Source organism: Poromitra crassiceps (assembly GCF_964638095.1).
Source record: "Poromitra crassiceps genome assembly, chromosome: 15".
Lineage (NCBI taxonomy): Eukaryota > Metazoa > Chordata > Actinopteri > Beryciformes > Melamphaidae > Poromitra > Poromitra crassiceps.
This window is the reverse complement of record NC_139634.1, coordinates 43,475,380-43,498,384: the sequence shown is the minus strand read 5'-3', so window position 1 is coordinate 43,498,384 and position 23,005 is coordinate 43,475,380. Positions and strand designations below refer to the sequence as shown.

The window sequence follows — 23,005 nt, the reverse complement described above, 5'->3', positions numbered from 1 at the left end:
TGGCAGATAGCAGACAAAAGCATTAAAGTGCACTGATGCTTCATATCCTTTGCACCTACTTGAGGACCGGCTCTGGGGTCAGCATGGTGCAGTCGATCTCCAGGATGTGCTCCTCCTGGATGAAGTGCTGCCTCCAGGCCTGCAGGATGTTGCCAAAGTCATACAGGCCGCTCACACCTGAGCAACACGCAGGAGACCACAGGCAAACCAGTCAGTCATCCAGTTGCAGTGAAATATTTTAGGATACCTTTCCCTGGAACTGTTATAGTTGTTCAGCACTAGGTGGAGGTAGAGCAGTACAGGGCTAAGTGACAGTATAACATTACACCCAACTTCTGCTTGAGAGTGTGCGTTTATTAACACGCATGACCATCTAAAAATTCAGATTTGAATAATCAGATCGAGATTGTCGAAATACTGTATAGCCTAGACTGCCTTTTTTCTTTTTAAACATGCTGTACTTTGACACAGGTTGTTGCATCTAAACAGGTCTGCAAACATGCCTCATATGGACTTTAATTTATATATATATATATATATATATATATACAAAATACACACTAAAAAGGGACTTTGAGCTTCACAGTGAAGCTCAAAGCTGCTTGTTTTTGCCTTTCCATTATGGTGACTTACAAAATAAACATTTATGGTGTAGGCTATACTCAAAAACGACAACAGTAGCAACGTGGAATTATTATTCAGGGGACATTTAGAAAACCCCTATCCCCATTTTATTTTTCATTTCTTTACAGAGATGCTATGAGTGCATTGTGCAAATTTACAGGAAGACTCCAAGACTAATGAATCTTCTTCCAGTTGGAAATTAATTTGACTGAATGGTCTGAAGTGCAGCCAAACAGCCTCAACACCAGGCTCCTGCAAGAAAAGGCCAGGGGAGAGTGGGAGGGTCACCACAAAAGCTAAAATCAGATGGAGGACAGTGGGATAACATCTTATCAAATGGGGGTAGTGGTTCAATTTGTGTCAGTTTAGGGGTCCTTGATGGCGAAAAAGTTTGAGAATTTATCTATTTCTCAAATTCATATGGATTCATTTACTGCTTTCAAGTTGGGTCAGTCCGTTCTTACCATCTCCTGCATTGTCAAAATGCAGGCATGCAAGCATCAGATACAAGATTTGACATTGAGGGAAAAATACCAGTTGCCCATATGTGAAATTTGGTGAGTGCTTTTTCATAAAACCCTTGACAGTACCACAAAACCAGTGGGAATCTAATCCCTAGCACCGTTAATGCTGTGTAGAGCTACTGTATGCAGGACCACTGGACATTTGTGACAAGTCAGATGTTTTCATGCTCTGGACATTTCACAGAGAATACGGTTATATGTCCATGTCCAGTAAGTGCTGGCTGCTTTTATTGAATTGAAACTGTTAAACATCTCAATCCAATCTTCCCAAAAACTGGAATGGCGAAAGCCTCCTTCAACAGAAGACTCAACAACCTGATAGACTATTCTCCCTTTTAAAAACATATTTGACATGCCCTTACATGGATGAAATGTTTCCCATCAAGGGGACAAGCCTTGTAACCTTTCCACAAAAGGTACCATGATTAACATTTGATTTGAAATTGAATTTCAGTGATTGCAGTGGTCTAGAACACAAGGAGGGCACAGTGCACCATTGCTTGTCACAATATAGTTTCAATATTCTTCCTATTGATGCATGATGCAAAAAGTCTGGATTTTCATTAGAGTGCTTTGCAGATGAGTGAGCTTATTCTTCAACTGTGTCTTTCTTGCTGGTCTCCTGCCCTTCAAAGATGGGGTACTTGCTCTGCACTTCTGCCCAAGTCAAGGTGCCGTTGGCCAGATCTCGGACAATCATGGGCAACTCACTGACCTAAGGAGAGAGAGAACAGGTTGTTTACATATCATTATACACAATTAGAAGACACATTAAAATGTCATTGTTAAAGATATCTCCTAGTTGTTAATCCAAAAACTGAGTTAGGTCTTACTCCAGTCAGCACCCGGGCTGTTAAAATTCCATAAAAAGACTTTCTGTGATTCTCTCTGTGACTTATTGCCAACAGATCGGATGTGACAGTTATCGCAGCTCGATATAAAGGGCAAAGTGGTTATAAACCAACAGTTCACCCAAAGCAGAACATTCCGATTTCATCTACTGATCATCCTTGTCAGTCAAAACTCCACTTAAGTTTGTATGACGAGCGAACTAACGCCTGCAGTTTCAGCCTTCTGCTTTAGAATTTAAGTGAATGGGGTCTGGCTGTTTAAATGGCATAAAATGACATGAGATTTCTCTAAAAAGCTTGTGCAGCATATTCCATGTGTTTTGAGTAAAAAGTCCTATTATTTCCTATATTGAGCTAAGCTTACACGTTAAAAGTGCAACATTGGCAAGCAAGCATGCTATAGCGCTCTGCCAAAAGGCATTGATCACTTGAGTGTGCACAACCCCAACCTCCTTGAGCACCCACAAGGCTCGTACAGACACCTTGCACCTCCAATACATCAGCAATACGTGATTTTGTAGGCACCGCATGTTCCCGCCCCCTTTTAGGGGGAAAACAAGCCTCTCCCCGTTGACTTTAATGTAAAATTGCACTACCCAAAACAATTATAGAAAAATAACAATCTTGTTTATTAATGACCTCAAAACACCATGACCTGATATATTACAACTCGTCTGGCCATAGAATGGGCAAGATAGACTGGAAATATTACTTTCACCCATCTAAAATCATGTGACTCATGTCATGTGACTATTTTTTTTTTACAGCCCCGTGACTCGCAGAGCGCAGCGTCGTTGTACCTGGCTACTTGGCGGCTACTACTAGACTGATGAGTCACGGGGCTGTAAAAAAAGGGTTAGCCCTAGGGTTAACCCTAACCCATGTGACATGAGTCACATGATTTTAGATGGGTCAAAGTAATATTTCCGGTATCTTGCCCATTCTATGGCCAGACGAGTTGTAATATATTGTCATGTCATGGTGTTTTGGGGTCATTAATAAACAAGATTGATTCTTTTTCTATAATTTTTTGGGGTAGTGCTATTTTACATATTAGTCAACAGGGAGAGGCTTATGTTTACCCATAAAAGGAGGCGAGGCCTAATTGCCGATCTGATGTATTGAGGCTGGGAGCAGTGACACAAGGTGCAAGTCTGTCCACGCTTTCAAAAACAAGGAACAGTTAGTGGGTTACGTGACGTCTAGAAGATAATCAGCTAAAACGGGCTTTTTACGCTCAGTGCAAAATAGGTTTGGCTATAGAGGGTATGCACAGACGTCACTCTCTCACCGGAACACGCCCCCTCAGTCGGGACTGAGTGGCAAAACCTATGGGCAAAACATTCAGCAGGTTCCTCCCTGTTTGGAGCAGCAGGTGTCATTTATCTAGGCGGATTACTGCATTCAAAATCAAGTCTTGCTGCCACTCAGTGGGCGTGACCCCGCAGTGACTTCTGCCTCTGTGACAGCACATGCATACCCTCTATAAACACTATAGCCGTTTTCCCACATGCGCTTTTTACCGCTAAATGACCGGAAAGCGGTCTAATGCCTTCATGTGTGAAAGTTGTTTTCCGGTATAAGCGCGACCCCGTCATCGCGGACATTTCACCAGTTTCGAGCCAGTCAGAAGAGCGGTATGCCGCGATAGGGACACAACTGTGAAACATGTCAAGTCATTTGCCGGTCCTTCTCATGGGCGAGGTGTACACACGTTGCTTAATGTTCCAGCAGGCATAATCTAATCATTTGCGCACATTAAAGCAAACTGGCGAAATGATCTTGTGATAATAAGAGCGGTATGTCAGCTTCATGTGTGGGCGTGCCGATTTCCCCCTCTCCGCTGCCTGCTCGCTCTCTGGCCAGTCCTTCAGTCCTCCTCCTTCAGTCAGCAGCCCGACAGGGACACAGACAGCTCTGAGAGTCTTGCAAGCCGCCCAACTCTCGTTGAGAAAGCAAATGCACGAAGCGAAATGTGGAAGTATTTTGCTTACGTTGCCGACAGCGAAGGCAAGCCCGGACACATCAAACGAAGCCAGTCTGTAAAAAGTGCTTCACCGCGACGCAGGTGAACGGATAAACATCGAACCAGCCAGGCTATTTCTCTCTGACACGGATCCCAACTTCTTCAAATATTTCAGTTCAAAGACTGGTTAGCGAATGTGAATGATACAACATACATGCCCTCTTAAGTCAAACGAGTGTGATTTATTGTGTGACAAGCAAACTTATTTCACCATCGGAGTTTTGCCGACACGTCACTCCCCACCTGCTCTGCAGTGCCGCCCCGCCCCCCAACATACAGGCAATTTCGCTGCTATATTCACACATGCAGCGCTTAGGTGTGAAGGGAAATTCCAGGAAATGGCCGATATTGATTTACAGGTAATTTTCCTCTACGCATGTGTGAAAACGGCTTATGTTGCACAAGCCGTTAAGAGAAATATGGTGGTCATTTTATGCCCCGTTTGGAACGCTACACACCTAAACCAGTTCAATCAAATTGTTCTTTAGCAGAAGGCTGAGATGTAACTGCCGGAGCGAACTGTGTTTGGTGGTTGTACACACTTCAGTTGAGTTGCAACTGATATGGGGATAAGTAAATAAATAATGTATCACACAAAAAAGTGGAAGTTAACAGGTCTAAAATATAAATGCCAAAAGTACTTTTTAATGCCTTAAAATACACCCCCTTTGCAGCGTGTTGTAGGCTTTCAAACACAAAACAGGCCCTAGGAAGAGTTTTACTTGAAACGTGTTGCAAGTAGTCTGTATGTATATCAAGCCTGTTTTGTGTTTGAAAGCCTACAAAAGGCTGTAAAGGGTGCATATATTTTAAGGCATTAAAACGTATTTCGGCATTATACAGCGGCTCCCTCTTCATCATTTATATTTTGATAAGTAAATGAGAGAATTTGGGGGAATTTTGGGGGGGGGGGCTGTTCCTTTAAAAGGGACAGCTCACCCTAAAATCCAAAATACATATTTTTCCTCTCACCTGTAGTGCTATTTGTCCATCTATATCATTTTGGGATACTTGAGTTTTGGAGATATCGGCTGCAGAGATGTCTGCCTTCTCTTGAATACAATGGAACTAGATGGCACTCGGCTTGTAGTGCTCGAAGCACCCAAAAAATACATTTGAAAAACTCAACAGCAATGTGTCTTTTCAGAAATCATGACCCGGTTACCCAAGATAATCCACAGGCCTTGTTGTGAGCAGTTTCATGGAGGAACTATTTTCTTTTGACCGAACTACACCCGCTAGCTGCTAGCTAGTTCCTACATGAGACTGCAAAAGAAAATAGTTTGACTTGCACTTTGAGCACCACAAGCCGAGTGCCATCCAGTTCCATTGTATTGGAGAGAAGACAGAAACTCTGCGGCCGATATCTCCAAAACTCAGTCAACTAACACAAAACGATATAAATGGATAAATAGCACTACAGGTGAGAGGGAATATATGTATTTTGGATTTTAGGGTGAGCTGTTCCTTTAAGTCACATGGCACGGCTCCGGTTGCACATGTGCCTTCACTGGCCCAGCATCAAATCCCATCAGAGCTTTCTCTGCTGAGTCTCTGCTGTTTTTAGGTTTTAGGAAAGAAAGCTATGCAGCTGCTAGACTATAGTTTTAAATAGAACTAAATAGAGAAATAAGGCTCGCAGAGCGGTGTTGTCAACACCTGTAGCAGGCAGGCCTTAGATGGTAAATGGTAATATTATATATAAATATTGCATTTATATAGCGCTTTACAATGTGCCTACATTCACCCATTCACCCATTCACGCAGGGTGCTGGCACAGCCATCGGGAGCAATTTGGGGTTCAGTATCTTGCCCAAGGACACTTCAACATGCGGACTGGAGGAGCCGGGGATCGTACCACCGACCTTCTGGTTAGTGGACGACGCGCTCTACCTCCTGAGCCACAGCCGCCCTTTAGCGGCCTTAGCCTTTGCTAGTGAAAGGACCAGTTGGACCTGCTGTCGAAAACAGGACTGAACCTCTTGAATGAGTGAGAAAGGGCATGTGCTGTACCTCAGCCCTGATCTGTGTCATGGAGTCCCGGTCTCTCAGAGTGGCTGTGTGGGGCGTCTTGTTCACGGTGTCAAAGTCGATGGTGATGCCAAAGGCCACTCCGATCTCATCTGTCCTGGCATAGCGCCTCCCGATGGATCCTGATGAGTCGTCCACTTTGTGAGACACGCCGTTTTTGGTCATCACCTCGGCTGAAAGGGAATGAAAGGGTGGAGAAACCGTGATAACCAGGACAGCACAACATGCATCATCTCATCTTCACTGATAAAAATGGGACATATACATGATCATCATGTGGGCACTTACATAAATCCCTCACAAACGGCATGAATTCCTGGTTTTGGCTCAAAGGAAGGATGGAACATTTGTATGGAGCTACAGTAGCAGGGAAGCTGAAATACTGTAGAAAAGAGAAGAGAGTCAGTACAGTGGAAAACACAAACTCACAACTAGTCAATCCAATCATAGTGTAAGTTCTACTCAATACTTGTGTACTTACTGTTCTTTGTTCGTCACCTTCTCTGACATGGAATGTGTGCTCAAAGATGGAGTACATGATTCTACCGATGCCGAAGGAGGGCTCGATGACATTGGGAACAACTTCTTCCACTGCAAACAAGAACACAGACACACAGGTGAGTCACAGATACACAGGTGAGTCACATAAGTTGCTGCTCTCAGTTGCCCAGCATCATTTTCACCCCTCATGAGTGAAACTCACCATGCAGAGTCTTCTGGAACCTCTTTACGCTGACCATGTCCTTTGTCAGTTTGAAAGACTTCCCTTCTGTCTCAATGGTGAACTCTCTGTAAAGTAAAAAATATAAGAAATTGACAGTATTGGAAATTACGAAGCCACAACCATTCAACCCGTGTCCATAATGCACAATATGGCAAATAACGAGACATTTGATCATGACCATCTAAAAACTGGTATTGTTCATGTTAAGATTTCATTAAAATCAACAATGTCTCTGCAACCGGGCTATGGAAGGCTGCTAAGGGTGGGCAGCTCCCATGCATAAAATTGCAGAATCAATATGTGCCTGTCAATCAAAACCCACAGATCAGCACTTTGGAGCTGTCTCTAGGAACCACTAGGCACTCTTTTCAAATAGCTACCTGAAATTAATCCGGAAATATTTAAAAAACTAATGATTCTGTCAAAAATATTAAAGCCCCATTCAGCAACTTTTCCAAGTTTTGCTATTGGAGAAACTGCGCCCTCTGGGTGCAATAGCATCGGTATCGATATTGCCGTTCAAAGTCAACAAAACACAGCGCCAGAAAGCTCTATGTACATGTGACATCGAGTACTCACCACGTGATTAAATAATAATGCATAGTTATTTGAAACGTCATTTTCGTAGCAAATCCGCACCGAGTTACTTCCTTGTTTTACTGAACACAGCGCTTCAGCTGTACAGCGCATGCGCAGTATGCCACACATGCTGCCACCGGGAAGCAGGCACGAAATTGCTTAGTCCCAGGAAAGGCCTTTGGAGGGCGGTGTGTGACCAATAGAGGTGACATTCTCTCCGTTATAAGTCACCATCTCCAATGACTAAAAAGCTGTTATATTAAGGTGAAAAAAATGCTTATTGGGGCGTTAACTGTTCTATAAGCAACTGTTTTGGCACAAGTCAGTGGTTCTCAAACTTTTTGGGGTTCAGTAGCCCCTTTCCCTGATTTCTGAATCCAAGTACCCGCTTTACCCGACTACAACATTTTGCTTAGAAAACTGTAAGAGAAAACTAGCATACGATGCAATGAATATGAATGATAATCACCTTTTGAAGAATATAACATTACAAAATAAGAAATGGAGTGAAAGAGTTGCAATTAGTGCCTCCTGAGCAGATTTATTTTAACGTTTCATTCATTTTCCCTTTCCTGCAAGTACACCCTGTAGTACCTTCACATACCCCTAGGGGTACGTGTACCTCAGTTTGGGAACCACTGGATAACTCCTAGCTTTGCATCAACATTAGCCCATAATGTGCTTCACTTTCATGCCAGGAGTCAATATGGGAGAGTGGATGTCATTTATATTTAAATGGTGAAGATGTCATTTTGTCCATACGTCACAATATGGCCGCTGTTGTCAGCACTTACCTAGTCTCGGCTCCCAGACGTTTGGTGAGCTGCGCCACCAAACGTCTGGGAATTTCACTGTCAGAAACTGTGTCTCCGAGCCCGGCGAGAACGGCCGGCAGCAGACACGCCTACATTTATTATTAGAATTTTATTTGGTAGCGGCAATGCCATTTATCATAGTCCTAACACAGAGCATGAAGCTGATATGCTCCAAACAAAATTTATAGCTGTGGTTTATTTTACAATAATCTTTCCTACCCGGAAGTGGTCCGCTTGCTACTGTGAAGTCATCAGCAGGCTCTGTAACGTTAGCCTCGGGAGTCGGGTTTATCGCTGGGGGAAAGACCTCTAGCCGCCGGGGCCGGATGAAACATGTCCTATTAACAGGTTATGTTTGTTTCTAAGTGATTAATATGTTTCTCCGCAAATGCGACGATGTTTTGCGAGACACCGGTTCTGCATGAGAACTGCCCCCAGAAAGCAGGCCCGCCCACAACACTCATGATTGGTTCTCCGATGCAAGGCTTCCAACAGCGCCACCTAACGTTATGCAAAGATTTAAATAGTAATATTCTCAGTCTTACAGGAGTGAAACGGATTAAGACTGAGGGCTGAGTCTAGCACTTACCCAGTATCTGTGAGCAGCTGTTCCTGTTCTGTAATGAAGCATTCATCACACGTAGAGAGATACTCCATGGCTAGCTTAGCATCCTTCTTGTAGGCCTTGCCAATGGCACCTTTGTTGGCCTCAAACTGGACGACATTTACAACTTTGTGTGAAGAAGTTAAGGAGTATGACAGCGGAATGGCTACACATCAGACTACTCAGAAGCTGTTCCATTGTTTGATGGAACAAAGAATTTATTTTGCCAGAGCACAAGGATATGGGTTCTTTTAGAGGCTTTTCAGCAACCAGAGGGACCTTTGTAGCCCGTGCGTGGCATTGCAGATCGTAGCATGATCGGTCCGCACACCCCACAATCTCGATCCAGCCCTGCAACAGACAAGCACTACATTGAGCAACACTGGGTCGACTATCTGATATGGAAATGTATCTCTGTAGTCATGAAGCAACCTGAACATACGTAAGAGGTTTTGGTCTCAGCATCCCAGCAGTCACAGGCGTAGTGGGCCATCTCATTGTCCATGTGCTGACGGAAGCGTAGCTTGTCTTTGGCCACACCAACTTTGGTAAGGTAGAGGGAGATCCTCCCAATGAAATATCCCAGGACGGAGTTATTGATCACTCCCTAAATGAGACGGAAGCAGAGGATCTGTATCACATTAAGATGCTTTGGTTGTATTTGATGGCTGCACCAGAGCCCCTACTGAGAGGATAAGAGAGGCGTGGCAGCCAGGAGGAACTTGGAGTTGATTTATCAGAACTTATATGGGACAGGAGTCTATCTGTCGTCCAACTCTGCTCAATCAACAGCAGACACCAGCTGATCCAATTTAAAGTCACTCACCGTCTTCATTATTCGAAGTCTAAGTTGCACAAGATTTATCCCTCGGTCTCACCACTTTGTGATAAGTGTCAAGTGTTCGAGGGTACATTGTCCCATGCCTTTTGGTCTTGCCCTTTATTATCTACATTTTGGTCCAAAATATTTGATTGGTACTCCAAGGCCTATAAAGTAACCCTTCAGCCGGAAGGGGGAACTTGCCATCTTCGGCTGCTCTGAATCTTCTCTGCTCCTTCCTGCAGCTGTGCAGCAGTCTCTGACGCAGGGGACGACCGTCGCCAAGAGACTCATCCTAAGGGAGTGGAAGTCCCCCTCCCCACCTTCTTTTCAGCTATGGCTGTCAGACATGGTTTCTGTTATACGTATGGAGAGACTCCGGTTCCTGAGGACCAACTCACTTAGGAAGTTTTCTACCATCTGGATGCATACTTGGACGAGGTTAGGGGCAACGGGTAACTCACCCAACTGATATCTCATTTATTCCTCACACTGGATTCTATATATCATGGTAGCACCTCACTACGATGTTGTAATGTTGATATGTGTATGCTTTTTCTTTCTTGTGACTGAGCTTGTGTGTCTTTGTTTTTGGTTTTGTTCTTGTGTGTCTTTATTGCATATATAAAAAATGAAAAATAAAATATATAAAAAAAAAAGATGCTTTGGTTGGTTATGATCCTGAAGATCATATTCCTTTTAGCCATGGCCTTCACAGTGGACCAAAGATGATCTTAATACTATGAATCAACAAAAATCAAAGTGGATAAGGTGATCCTTACCTGCTCCACAGCATCTCCCAGCCTCATGATCTGGGCAGACTGGCCGCTGGTCTGGGCCTTGGAGGAGTACAGGATGATGTCTAGGTCGGCCACAGTGGGGAATTTAGGGTGAACTTTCTCAGTTGGGTCCACAAAGTGCTCAATCTCAGCCATGGTGAACTCCCTGCGGGGGCAATGTGGAGCAGTTACATTTCTGTACAATGTCTCAAAACAAATCATCATAATGAAGGAGAGAGAAAAACACTACAAATAGCAGAGGAACACCAGAGGATCACTCGCCTGACACGGATGAGTCCAGAACGAGGAGAGATTTCATTCCTGAAGGAGTTGCCAATCTGAGCAGCAGCGAAGGGTAGTTTTCCCTGGTTGAACTCCAGCAGACGCTTGAAGTTGAGGAAGATTCCCTGAGCGGTTTCAGGCCTCAGATAGCTGCAAATTTAGATTGGTTTACTTCATTGGCAGACAATGAGACAAAGGTTTGTTGTTATAGGTCAACAGTGTTATGATGGGTTTTTACCCTGGCATGTTTCCCCCTGGTCCAATGGATGTCTTAAACATCAGGTTGAAGGAGATGGGAGGGGTTAGGTCATTTCCTGTGGTGGGTGACTTGACATTGTATTTCACGAAGAGATCGGTCAGTTCTTGCTGGGTATAGTTGTCCATCTGAAAATAACATTGGGCAAAAACCTCAAGTCAATCATTATAGGAGCCTTGTTAATGTATTCCAGATGGCAAAGGTTTTCCACATAATCACAGAGAAGAGCCGTTCTCCTCAGCGACACTGACCTGCGTGATGACATCCTCCATCTCAGCCTTCTTCTCTGCACTACACTTCTTATCAGACATCAGCTTCTGGAGATGGGCTGTGGGATACAGAGAGACATAGAAACCATTAAGGATGGGTAAAAAAAAAAATCAAGATTCAAACCGATCTTCATTTGAATAATCCGATATTGATTAATAAAATCCGGCACACATGAATTTTCTCTCTCCCTCTCTCATTGAGCGGAGGGACGGACTCTGCAGTAGTTAACAAGCGTTAACCTGTTCAGAGACAATATCAGCTGTCTATAACCCTGAAGTGTGCGTGAAGGACATACATGTAAGCTGTGACACGTATGCTGAGAATTCTGCCTAAATAGACCTTCTCAATTACATTTTCTACCTCATTCTGTTACGTTGTTCGTTTAGCGTACTTGCAGGCGTACTTGTTAGCTCAATTGGCTGACGGTTAAGTACTCTGTGGACAGAGTTACCTTATCAGTGTTGTTCATGCTAATGTAGGTTATTAAGGATGATGTAGTTAAGCTGTTAACTGTATATTACTGTTCGCCAGAGGAGTATAATGATAGTATCCTAATTCTGTATAGCTTTATTGGTGTATAGTTAAATATGTATGACTCTCCCTATTATGACAATCTGTTAATATTAACTCATTGAGTGCCAGCCACTTTTGGAGAACGGACGCTCCCAGTGCCAGAGTTTTCAGAGCGTTTTCAGTGATTTCTCGAGGCCCACAGAATATTGTGTGATATTACTATGTAAACACCGAACACGCACAAAGAACGAGCTGGCTCTATTGTATCATCAGCAAAAAAAAGTTTATTGATACCATTTTCCGTTCTTTAGTTATGAGCCGGAGAAGATAGGTCGTTTTGAGCAAATACAGGCGTTTCAAATTATTAGCTGAGATATTCCGCCTTTTGTGAAATGCAGCATTTCAAGCACATTCACTGAGTCTGAAGATAATATTTTCTGATGTAGTGACGTGGTGTAGTTGTGTGATGCCCTGCGTGCCCCACCCCCCTCTCCCCCCCTCCCCCCCCTCAGCTGCAAACTCCTCCCCACACGTAACACACAGCCAACACGCACCCGCTCTATTTTCGGAGTGCTCCGTTTGTGTGTGCCGGGCGGCTCCCAGCGCGACAGGGAAGAGCCAAACCGGACTGCTGAATGGTTTGGCGTCGGGTGCTGCTTTTCTGGTGGCTAATCGTGTGGAGAAACTATACAGCCAGACAGACAGAGACAGAGGGGCTCAGTTGTGGGCGCGGATTGACTCCTGTTCGCAGCCAACGTCAGCTCCAGACAGAGCAATCTATATGGCTCTGGCTGCAGCATGCATCGATTTCTCTTTGATCACAGCTTTTTCCTCCTGTTTCTCCGGACCTGTCTCTAATCTGGAGAGCACTGTCGCCACCTAATGAGTCCGTAAAATAGGTTATACACCTTCAATAGCTCCCATATTTGTACAGGAGATGCCTGAGGCTTTCATCCACGTCCCACCGTCAAAAAACGCATTTGACGTCGATCGACGTCCGTGGCACTCTACATCACTATTTACTTTGACGTCGATCGACGTCCGTGGCACTCAATGAGTTAAGGCCTATGTGCTACTTTAATATTTTTAATAATGCACCAGGTTAGAGGGTTTGTTGTACAATTACAGCATTCATTCTGAGAATCTCTTTCATATCCAAGCAAAATTGGGAAACTGAAATATCCCTGAGTCGATAATTAAATTGAATCAGTTAATCAGTGGTGATACCCACCCACCCCTAGAAAACATGCTTTCTCTCAGTTGTGTGTATACTTGCCAGACTGAAGTGTGTAACCTATTGTCTAGAACACACATGGGCAAAATGCAGCCCCAGGGCCGGACCTGGCCCCTGGACCATCTCTATCCGGCCCCCAAGGTCCTCAAAGAAAAACAAAACAACCACCAAAAACTCAATAAAAGGCACAATCATATTAATAAATCTCATCTGCTCCAGCCATTTGTATCACTATTATATCGGGAGATTAACAAGAAAAAATTACCAATCACAACGGGAGAGAGGGTTAAAAATAGGGAGACTCTCGCAAAAATCAGTGTTGGCAGGTATGATCTCCAATGTGTAGCCCTTCGCTTACTTGATGTAAGTCAGTATGGCCCTCTAGGAAAAAATATTGCCACCCCTGGTCTAGAACAAATCAGTAGGAAAAATGCCCAAACTTTTCGATTAGGTCTGTGTAGAATAAATCTAAATGTCCACTGACATCCAAAAGCACTTAAATTTGGGAAATTTTGACCATTATCATCTCCAGGTTTTTGAGAGAGGGCAGGAATTGTTCTCCCAAGATCTCATCCTACCACTCACTTCTGGTGCAGCTCCAGCCTCTGTGATCCCTGAGAGCCCTGTGTGATTCCTGCTGATCCACTCACTTCCATTCTCCCTCAGGCACAACACTGATACTTCAGCAGCCGCTGTAGACAACACGTGAGGCTGGACCGGTTCTGTTCTCCCTCTATCTGAATATTACAGATTGCTAAACGATTGAATAGCTCTGCTGTATGTATATTTAGGCGGACTGATCTTAAGATTACACAGTAAGGAGAAGAAAAAAAACATGCAGATGTAGAATAGACTTACCTTTGAGGAGGTGGTCGGCCCTGAAGCATTCACCATTCTTGACATCTTTCACCATGTAGTCGGCAAACTTCTCCACATGTCCTGATGTCCTGGGAAAATAAAGAAAAGAACGAGAATTTGATTGTGACCTCTAAAAACGGGTATCGTTCATGTTAATATTCATTAAAATCAACAACAATGTCTCTGCAACCGGGCTATGGAAGGCTGCTAAGGGTGGGCAGCTCCCATGCATAAAATTGCAGAATCAATATGTGCCTGTCAATCAAAACCCACAGATCAGCACTTTGGAGCTGTCTCTAGGAACCACTAGGCACTCTTTTCAAAATAGCTACCTGAAATTAATCAGGAAATATTAAAAAAAAACAAATGATTCTGTCAAAAAAATGTACTGTTCTATAAGCACTCTTTTCAAATAGTACCTCAACTTTCATGCCAAGAGTCCATAGGGAGAGTGAGTGTCATTTATATATATATATTAGGGGTGGGGGGGGGGGGGATCGATACACGATATACATATCGCGATATTTTGCCTGACGATATTGTATGGATATTTAAAACAAAAACAAAAAAACAATTGCAGGCCATGCCATGCCAGGCCACCGGTCATGGCACCCGATGTTGCAGTCCGCGCCTGCAGTGGCGTATTGAGTCCAGAGAAGCTTAATAATGTAGCCTACGTGTGGGGCAAAAACAAAACAAAACAAAACAAAAAAACACTGCATGTTTTACTTCCAGTGAGGTCAAGGAAAAGGTAGGAAAAGGAGCTAGACAATATATCGAAATATCGCAATATTCAATATATCGCAATACTAGCATATCGCAATACTATCGTATCGTGACTCAAGTATCGTTTTAGTATCGTATCGTGGGCATCTGGTGATTCCCAGCCCTATATATATATATATATATATATATATATATATATATATATATATATATATATATATATAGTGCACTGATGCTTCATATCCTTTGCACATACTTGAGGACCGGCTCTGGGGTCAGCATGGTGCAGTCGATCTCCAGGATCTGCTCCTCCTGGATGAAGTGCTGCCTCCAGGCCTGCAGGATGTTGTTCTTCAGGGCGCAGCCCACAGGGCCAAAGTCATACAGGCCGCTCACACCTGAGGAGCAGTACTGCATGGTAAGTAACAGAATGCTTCAAACTGTGTACAGGAGTTTATGCACCAAACTAAATCTAGATTCCCCAATACTGGCTGTCCTGATCTTACCTCCATAGATGGCAAAGGCCTGGTCGTAGAAGAATCGCCTCTTCAGTGTGTCCTCCATCTTGGTTCTGTCTACTATGTCATCTTTGGGCTGCAAAGCTAATTCCTGCATGGGAAATTATAACTTTTCATTGTTTTAAAACAAAACTAATTGCATCTATCCTACATGGGGGCGGCTTTAGCTCAGGAGGTAGAGCGGGTCGGCCAATGACGCAAGGGTTGGCGGTTCGATCCCCGCTGCCTCCCAGCTGCTGTCGTTGTGTCCTTGGGCAAGACACTTAACCCTCCTTGCTCCCGATGGTGTGCAGGCACCCTGCGTGGCAGCCTGCCGCCATCGGTGTATGAATGGGTGAATGTAGACTATCTACTGATTGTAAAGCGCTTTGGATAAAAGCGCTATATAAATGCAGGCCATTTCATGGCATAATGGAAACATGCTGTCAGCCTTAGTCTCGCTGGCCAGCCTCCTCTCCCTTCCGAGGAGTCTGGCGTCGCAGGTCTCCTTAGTGGGATTGCGATGAGCGGCAGTGACCTTGGAAAATAGTTTCAAACAATCCAACTTGCTGTTTTCAGCGTGTAGCAACAAGCTAGCGTGTAGGTTTCTGCCGTTAGCTTGCTAGCTAGTTAGCGTTGTTGTTTCCACTGAGGCGGCAGGGCACTGTTTACAGTGACACACAGGGAGGAGGGAGCGGAAGCCACTCTGATTGACATGGTCGGAACCAATGACAGAGTTTGTAATAAGCCGGGAGCGGACATCCGGCTGCCACCGAACCAGTCACTCGAATGGGAGAGAGCAGAGTAGAGTTTATCCCAGTTATGGCGACCTGCAGCGCCAGACCCCTCGGTTGGAAGGGAGAGGAGGCTGGCCAGCAAGACTATGTCAGCAATGCGACGGCAACTAGACCTATACTCGAATAGGGGTCCCAGGGGAGTCTCCAGCAAAATGAGTAAATTGTGTGATTTCACTATGATTTCAATGACTACTAGACGTTAGCCCAAGGAGAGAGAATGTAGTGCATATACTTGATAATAGCTTTAACTCTCTCCTGTTATCTCCCCATCTACATTAGTATACTTGCACAGTTCACATCAGCTGCGTTGAGTCACATTTTCAGCTGCACTGCAGCCATACGGCACCTACTGGGAGGGCTTTGACGTTGTTGTTTACCACTTCAGGGTAGCAAAGTGGTTGGTTAAAGTAGATAACTAATGTAGAGATAATAACTTACCCGGGCCTCAAGGGCTCTCTTCTTTGCTTTCAGTTCAGCCACAGCTTTAGTGACATCCACATCTGGGGCACCTTCCTGTTTCATTTGGCGCACAAGATCCCCCTAAAACAGAGAAGTGTCTTCTTGAGACTGACATGCACTCGAGCCCAGCTCCAAGGAACAATTCAATTCGAGTCTAGGCATGTTTTGCACTGTGAGAAGCAAGTGATCAGCTGATATTAGATACATTTATTTATTTAAGCTTTTTGTAGCTAAAATTAGTGTAGCACCATGATGAGCTGTCTGGCCTTTTCCTTAACCCCACCCTGCTCACAAACGTCTGCAACAGCAGCATACTGAAACGTGGCAAAGGATACGCCGGCTAGGGCGCAGATTTGTCAGCTAACGTTAGCTAGCAAGCAGTATGCTAGCTAAATGGCTGCTCTCATTCATTGACAACTCCATAGGCAGCCTGGGAAGTTAGCCTGCTAGCCTGTTGAGCATTCACGGTGAATAGTGTTGACTGTGTGGGACAATGTAAAGATATCTATATCACTCATGCAAACTAGTGACTAAATTGAGAGAAAATGATGTGCCAATGTTAACGTTACCTGTTGTTTGACTGCAAGCCTAAACGGGGCAAGAATCTCTTCATTATTTCCATCCATGTTGTGTCCTTGCGAAAGCTCCAGCCAAAGACTTCTCCTCTTCTTCTTCCACAAGCAGACCGACAAGGAAAACTGCCTGTTTTGGGGCCGATAGCGGATGAGTTGGACCCTTGACACCAGGCAGACGGAGGAAATCTCTGCGCTGGTCCTCAGCAGTGCTGATGTTGCGCTACGAAGCATGGACCTCACCGCGGTAATGCGAGAGGAAAAGAATGATGAAATCTCTCCAGATAAGTAAATGGCGCTTCCGCTCTGGACTGGCACTTTCGCTACGCGTTCATTCATAGCATTTGGCACGGTTTTGACAGATTCGACAAATGAAAAAAAAACAAAAACACTACAATATTGTTTTTGAATCCAATATATATCACAATGAAACTTCCCCAGTTGATTAGCTTACATTAAGACATTTGTTTTAAATTAGGTAATTAGATTTGTCTAGATATGTTCAGATTTCCATTCTGGAAATTATGCAAATTAGCACATAATGCCTCATTTGCACATAATTTGTAATACTGTAGCCTACAATGTCTTAGGTAAGTAATCAACTGGGGAAGTTTTATGTTGATATATATTAATAAATTCTTTCTTTTTTTTAAACCCTAGTCACCTAGTGTCTGTTTTGGTAGGATCATATTTAGGTGATTTTCAAAACGTTCCCCTCATAGGATTCCTCTATTGAATTTGGTTGTTGCAGTTAGCAGTGTTGGGCAAGTTACTTTCAAAATGTAATATAGGCTACTACATATTACTAGTTACTTTCATTTTAAAGTAATAAGTTACTTTACAATATTACTGTCTGTAGAGTAACTTGTTACTTATTGCACTACTTTTGCATTAGTGTCACCAAAATAACAGCAGTAGCAGAATGACATCGCTGCCCCGGAACCATCCCGACAAATAATTTCAACCATCTTGAAGCCAGTGTAAACCGTCGAAAATTCTAAATGTTATTTTCCTTTGTTATGGTCATATAGGCTAGTTGTTATTTGCATAAAAACACAATTTGATTGGAAATGATTGTAGCCTCTCCTTATTTAAATATAGGCTATGTGTTGATTAAAAAAACTCAATTTGTAACTTGTTACTTAACAAAGTAACTGGTAGCCTATACTATTACTGAAATCCTATTGGTAATAAGTTAGGGATGCAAACTCATGTGAGTGAAAAAAGATGACAGATACCAGGGCAGACATAAAACCACTTCTTCACTTATGTGTCCTATTTTGGGATGAAAAAAGTGACTGTAACCTAAAAGGTGACTAGTTTGCATCCCTGAAGTTATTACTGAGTTACTGCTAAAAGTAGGCCAATATATTACATGTAGTATGTTACTTTTATACCCCAACACTGGCAGTGAGTGAGAGGTTGACTTGACCCCAATTTTGTGGTAAAATGCCTGGACTACTCGGGCAAATGACCGTGAAAACAGACCGCACGGAGCGCTCTCTACCACTTCAGATTCATAGGCACAGACCAACACAAACAAATGTATTGCGCCCTCCTCTGGGAACAACATGCAATTACACCTCTAAATGACAATTTTAGCCCTATTTTTCATAATGGTCGGTCTCCTGTAATCTGTGACTCCTGCCTTCATTTGACCAGATACACACTAGGCCAGTGCTTCCCAAACTGTGGTCCGTGGACTGGTGGTCTCTATTGCGGCCTCTAGGCTATAGAGGGGATTTAGAAGTGGGTATACAATGAAATAATAAAGTTGACTGTTCTGATCACAGGTCTCACTGGTCCCATTATAACAAAAAACATGTAATTTAATCCATAGTGTAACTTGATTGTGTAATGCCTGTACAAAAGGCTTGGACCCAACAACGACAGCACAGTCTTAGATTTTCAGAGTCACTGGAAGGGGTCCACGCCCCAACGCTTTCCAGCATAAACACTCACTCATGAGTCAGGCCAACAGATGAGTCCAAGCAGAGCAGGTAGAGCAGACAAACAGAGAAGGTCCTTGGAAGAAGAAAGGGTAGCCTTCAAGTCTCAGCAAGGCAGTCTGCGAAGAAAGCGAGTTTAAATAGACCCACTGCATGTGAACCACATGAGTGGTGATTGCTAATAGCATAATCCCATCTTCAATCACCACTGGGCAGTACCCCCTTCCCTAGGGGCAGCTCCCAATGACCTCCTGGGACGACCTGGCCCACGCCCCTGGAAGTCCCGGATGAGGGTCCGGTCCAGAATATGCCGTGCCGGTGTTGGTGCAATTTCGGCTCACCTACCAGATCGGATCGGGCATGCATTGTGATTGGCTGTACGTCGGGCATGTGGGATTAACGTGGGCAAAATGTCCAACAGCTTTACATTAGCTAACAAGCTAAGCTACTGATGTTATCAGACATTTGGAAACATTAAAATATGAATCATACAAACATTCAGTGATCATGATTCAAGTGTACAGGACCATTTCTCATAAACATGAGCCAGTACTTTTTGAAAATAAATGTTGTGAGAGTTTAACTTCATCTGTAGTCGTGGACCCTGAGCTGAGCACATCCGGTAGGGCGAGCCAATGTGGTAGGGTGAGTAGATCCGGTACCTACACCAACACCCAGCAATGCTCCTCCGGTCCATAACCCTCCAAATATACCAGGTAGGCTACTGTGTACTGCGCTGCACGAGGCAAGAGGCCAGGATCCTCTGGGCGGTGTAGACTGGGCTGAGACACATGGAACACAGGGTGGATGCGGATAGCAGCAGGCAATTGTAAATGATAGGCGACTGGACTGACCTGAGCCACTATGGTGAATGGTCCCAAAAAGCGCGGCGCCAACTTGCGGTTCTCCACCTGCAGCGGAACATCTTTAGATGACAGCCACACCTTCTCACCGGGCTTGAAGGGAACCGCTGGCCACCAGCGGTGGTTGGCTTGTCGAGTCAGCGCCTCTGTTTCTACAGTCTATGGCACCCTCCCACTTCAACTTTCACCTGATACACTTCACCCAATTACCAAGCTGTGAACAATTAGTACTGATCATGTTGATCCTGCTGCCTTTAAAAGATACTCTGTTTGTTCCTTAATTGTTTGAGAGTTGTGTTACCAGCGTTCCAGCTGCCTTGAGTGTGCCTTTGTTCAAGGGTTGTGTGCTCTCACCATCACTGCTGTGATTGAGCTTGTCTGTGTAATGATTTACTGTTTGGAATGTGTTAATTGTTAATGGTAAATATCCTAAGTTCATGCCCATTTATTAGTAGCTTATACCTGACTACTCATGAGCTGTAAGCATTATCGGCAGTTGGCTGTAGTGTCATTGTAGCTGCTGGCTATAGTGTCATTGTAGCTGCTGGCTATAGTGTCATTGTAGCTGCTGGCTGTAGTGTCATTGTAGCTGCTGGCTGTAGTGTCATTGTAGCTGCTGGCTATAGTGTCATTGTAGCTGCTGGCTGTAGTGTCATTGTAGCTGCTGGCTGTAGTGTCATTGTAGCTGCTGGCTATAGTGTCATTGTAGCTGCTGGCTTTAGTGTCATTGTAGCTGCTGGCTGTAGTGTCATTGTAGCTGCTGGCTATAGTGTCATTGTAGCTGCTGGCTGTAGTGTCATTGTAGCTGCTGGCTGTAGTGTCATTGTAGCTGCTGGCTATAGTGTCATTGTAGCTGCTGGCTGTAGTGTCATTGTAGCTGCTGGCTATAGTGTCATTGTAGCTGCTGGCTATAGTGTCATTGTAGCTGCTGGCTGTAGTGTCATTGTAGCTGCTGGCTGTAGTGTCATTGTAGCTGCTGGCTATAGTGTCATTGTAGCTGCTGGCTGTAGTGTCATTGTAGCTGCTGGCTATAGTGTCATTGTAGCTGCTGGCTATAGTGTCATTGTAGCTGCTGGCTATAGTGTCATTGTAGCTGCTGGCTGTAGTGTCATTGTAGCTGCTGGCTATAGTGTCATTGTAGCTGCTGGCTGTAGTGTCATTGTAGCTGCTGGCTATAGTGTCATTGTAGCTGCTGGCTGTAGTGTCATTGTAGCTGCTGGCTATAGTGTCATTGTAGCTGCTGGCTATAGTGTCATTGTAGCTGCTGGCTGTAGTGTCATTGTAGCTGCTGGCTATAGTGTCATTGTAGCTGCTGGCTATAGTGTCATTGTAGCTGCTGGCTGTAGTGTCATTGTAGCTGCTGGCTGTAGTGTCATTGTAGCTGCTGGCTGTAGTGTCATTGTAGCTGCTGGCTATGCTGGCTATAGTGTCATTGTAGCTGCTGGCTATAGTGTCATTGTAGCTGCTGGCTGTAGTGTCATTGTAGCTGCTGGCTGTAGTGTCATTGTAGCTGCTGGCTATAGTGTCATTGTAGCTGCTGGCTATAGTGTCATTGTAGCTGCTGGCTATAGTGTCATTGTAGCTGCTGGCTATAGTGTCATTGTAGCTGCTGGCTGTAGTGTCATTGTCGCTGCTGGCTATAGTGGCATTGTAGCTGCTGGCTGTAGTGTCATTGTAGCTGCTGGCTATAGTGTCATTGTAGCTGCTGGCTATAGTGTCATTGTAGCTGCTAGCTATAGTGTCATTGTAGCTGCTGGCTATAGTGTCATTGTAGCTGCTGGCTATAGTGTCATTGTAGCTGCTGGCTGTAGTGTCATTGTAGCTGCTGGCTATAGTGTCATTGTAGCTGCTGGCTATAGTGTCATTGTAGCTGCTGGCTGTAGTGTCATTGTAGCTGCTGGCTGTAGTGTCATTGTAGCTGCTGGCTGTAGTGTCATTGTAGCTGCTAGCTGAATTATAGTTATAATTAAATCCTCCGACGCTGCATTGAACTTGATTGAGGTGATTCTTCAGTTCATGACTATTGTATTATTTTGCCTTGACTTTTTGCAGAACCACACAAACATAGTCTGTATAAACTTCAAAGATCTGGACTCAACTGTTTTTCTTTGTACCATGGTGATGATGAACCCTTCCGAACCCCTTTCTAACAGGCCTCTTGCAACTAATTTCCCCCGAAGGAATGTATTGTCTGTTCCTGTGCTGAGTTGTCTCTTTATTAGCCTCACCATGTTTTGGGGAAGAACTACATTTTTCTTGACAACTTGAGGAAATGCAGCGAAAGCACCCCAGAGAGCATTATTGTGATTTCAATTCCTCACTCAACTACACCCACATTCATAAAACATTCAGGAACCCACCAGTCAGCCCGCATACCCACGGTATTTTTAAGGCAGTGAAGAAGATAGCTTGTGTCCGATCAAAGACATAATATCAAACCCAGATTTAGTTAAATTATTCATCAATAGAAACACATATCATTATGCAAAGATGGGTTGCTCAAGTGTGCCCCACAAAACCTCAAAAAGAAGAGTCAGAGCTAGGCCACTATTTGATGATCAAGATTGGTTGTTAACTCTCACCAGGTTCTGCCCCAGGTGCTGTTGGTCCACATGGATACTTTGACACCCCCTTCAGTAACAACAGGGTGGTGCGGTTGGAAGCTCCCAGTGCCCTGCAGCTGTAATTTTTCAAAGAATGATTAAGCTAATAAAAAATAGTGATGTGCTCACTCCAACGACCACACGACCTTTCATTCTGTTGACTGGCTGCTGTTTGCTTATTCAGGTGTTTCACTGAGATGCAATGTTTTTTTTATACCCATCATTAATGATAACCTGACGTTATAGTTTGAGAGAGGGACAGAGAGATCAACGTAGCCCGTTTAATCTTTTCAACTGATGAGCAAGGAGCAAGCGCAAACCTTTAAGCCCACAGCGCAGTGGTGTGGCCATTTAGCTTTATGGCACCATGCCCGTTCAGACCACTCACATCCCCCTAGCCACTCCCCCTACTCATCCCTCCAATCCCAACGCTCTACCACCTTCCTATGCCTAGCTATGGCCCCTTTTCACTAAACTTCAGTGAGTGAGTGAGTGAGTGAGTAAGTGAGTGAGAGACTGACTGACTGACTGACTGACTGACTGACTGACTGACTGACTGACTGACTGACTGACTGACTGACTGACTGACTGACTGATTGACTGACTGACTGACTGACTGACTGACTGACTGACTGACTGACTGACTGACTGACTGACTGAGTGACCTAACTTTTCCATATTATGACTCCGGTGGGGCCTGCTGGGCCCTGGGAAAAAGAGGGTGGCTATTTCAATCTATGTTGCAATGG

General features: G+C 44.3%; 1 protein-coding gene across 1 annotated transcript; it reads right to left on the bottom strand.

Annotated features, from left to right (window-relative positions):
* Window positions 1-705: 705 nt before the first annotated feature.
* LOC310790260 (glycine--tRNA ligase-like) lies at window positions 706-17,075 on the bottom strand (the record flags this gene model as incomplete). Its single annotated transcript, XM_083651928.1, has 17 exons — window positions 706-1,863; window positions 6,039-6,229; window positions 6,345-6,438; window positions 6,538-6,647; window positions 6,760-6,845; window positions 8,764-8,910; window positions 9,023-9,129; window positions 9,221-9,385; window positions 10,381-10,539; window positions 10,656-10,809; window positions 10,898-11,043; window positions 11,167-11,243; window positions 13,791-13,879; window positions 14,773-14,914; window positions 15,023-15,125; window positions 16,249-16,350; window positions 16,839-17,075. The coding sequence occupies 17 exons, from the start codon at window positions 17,073-17,075 to the stop codon at window positions 1,738-1,740; spliced, it is 2,235 nt and encodes a 744-aa protein (XP_083508054.1). The 3' UTR covers window positions 706-1,737.
* Between the last annotated feature and the right edge of the window lie 5,930 nt (window positions 17,076-23,005).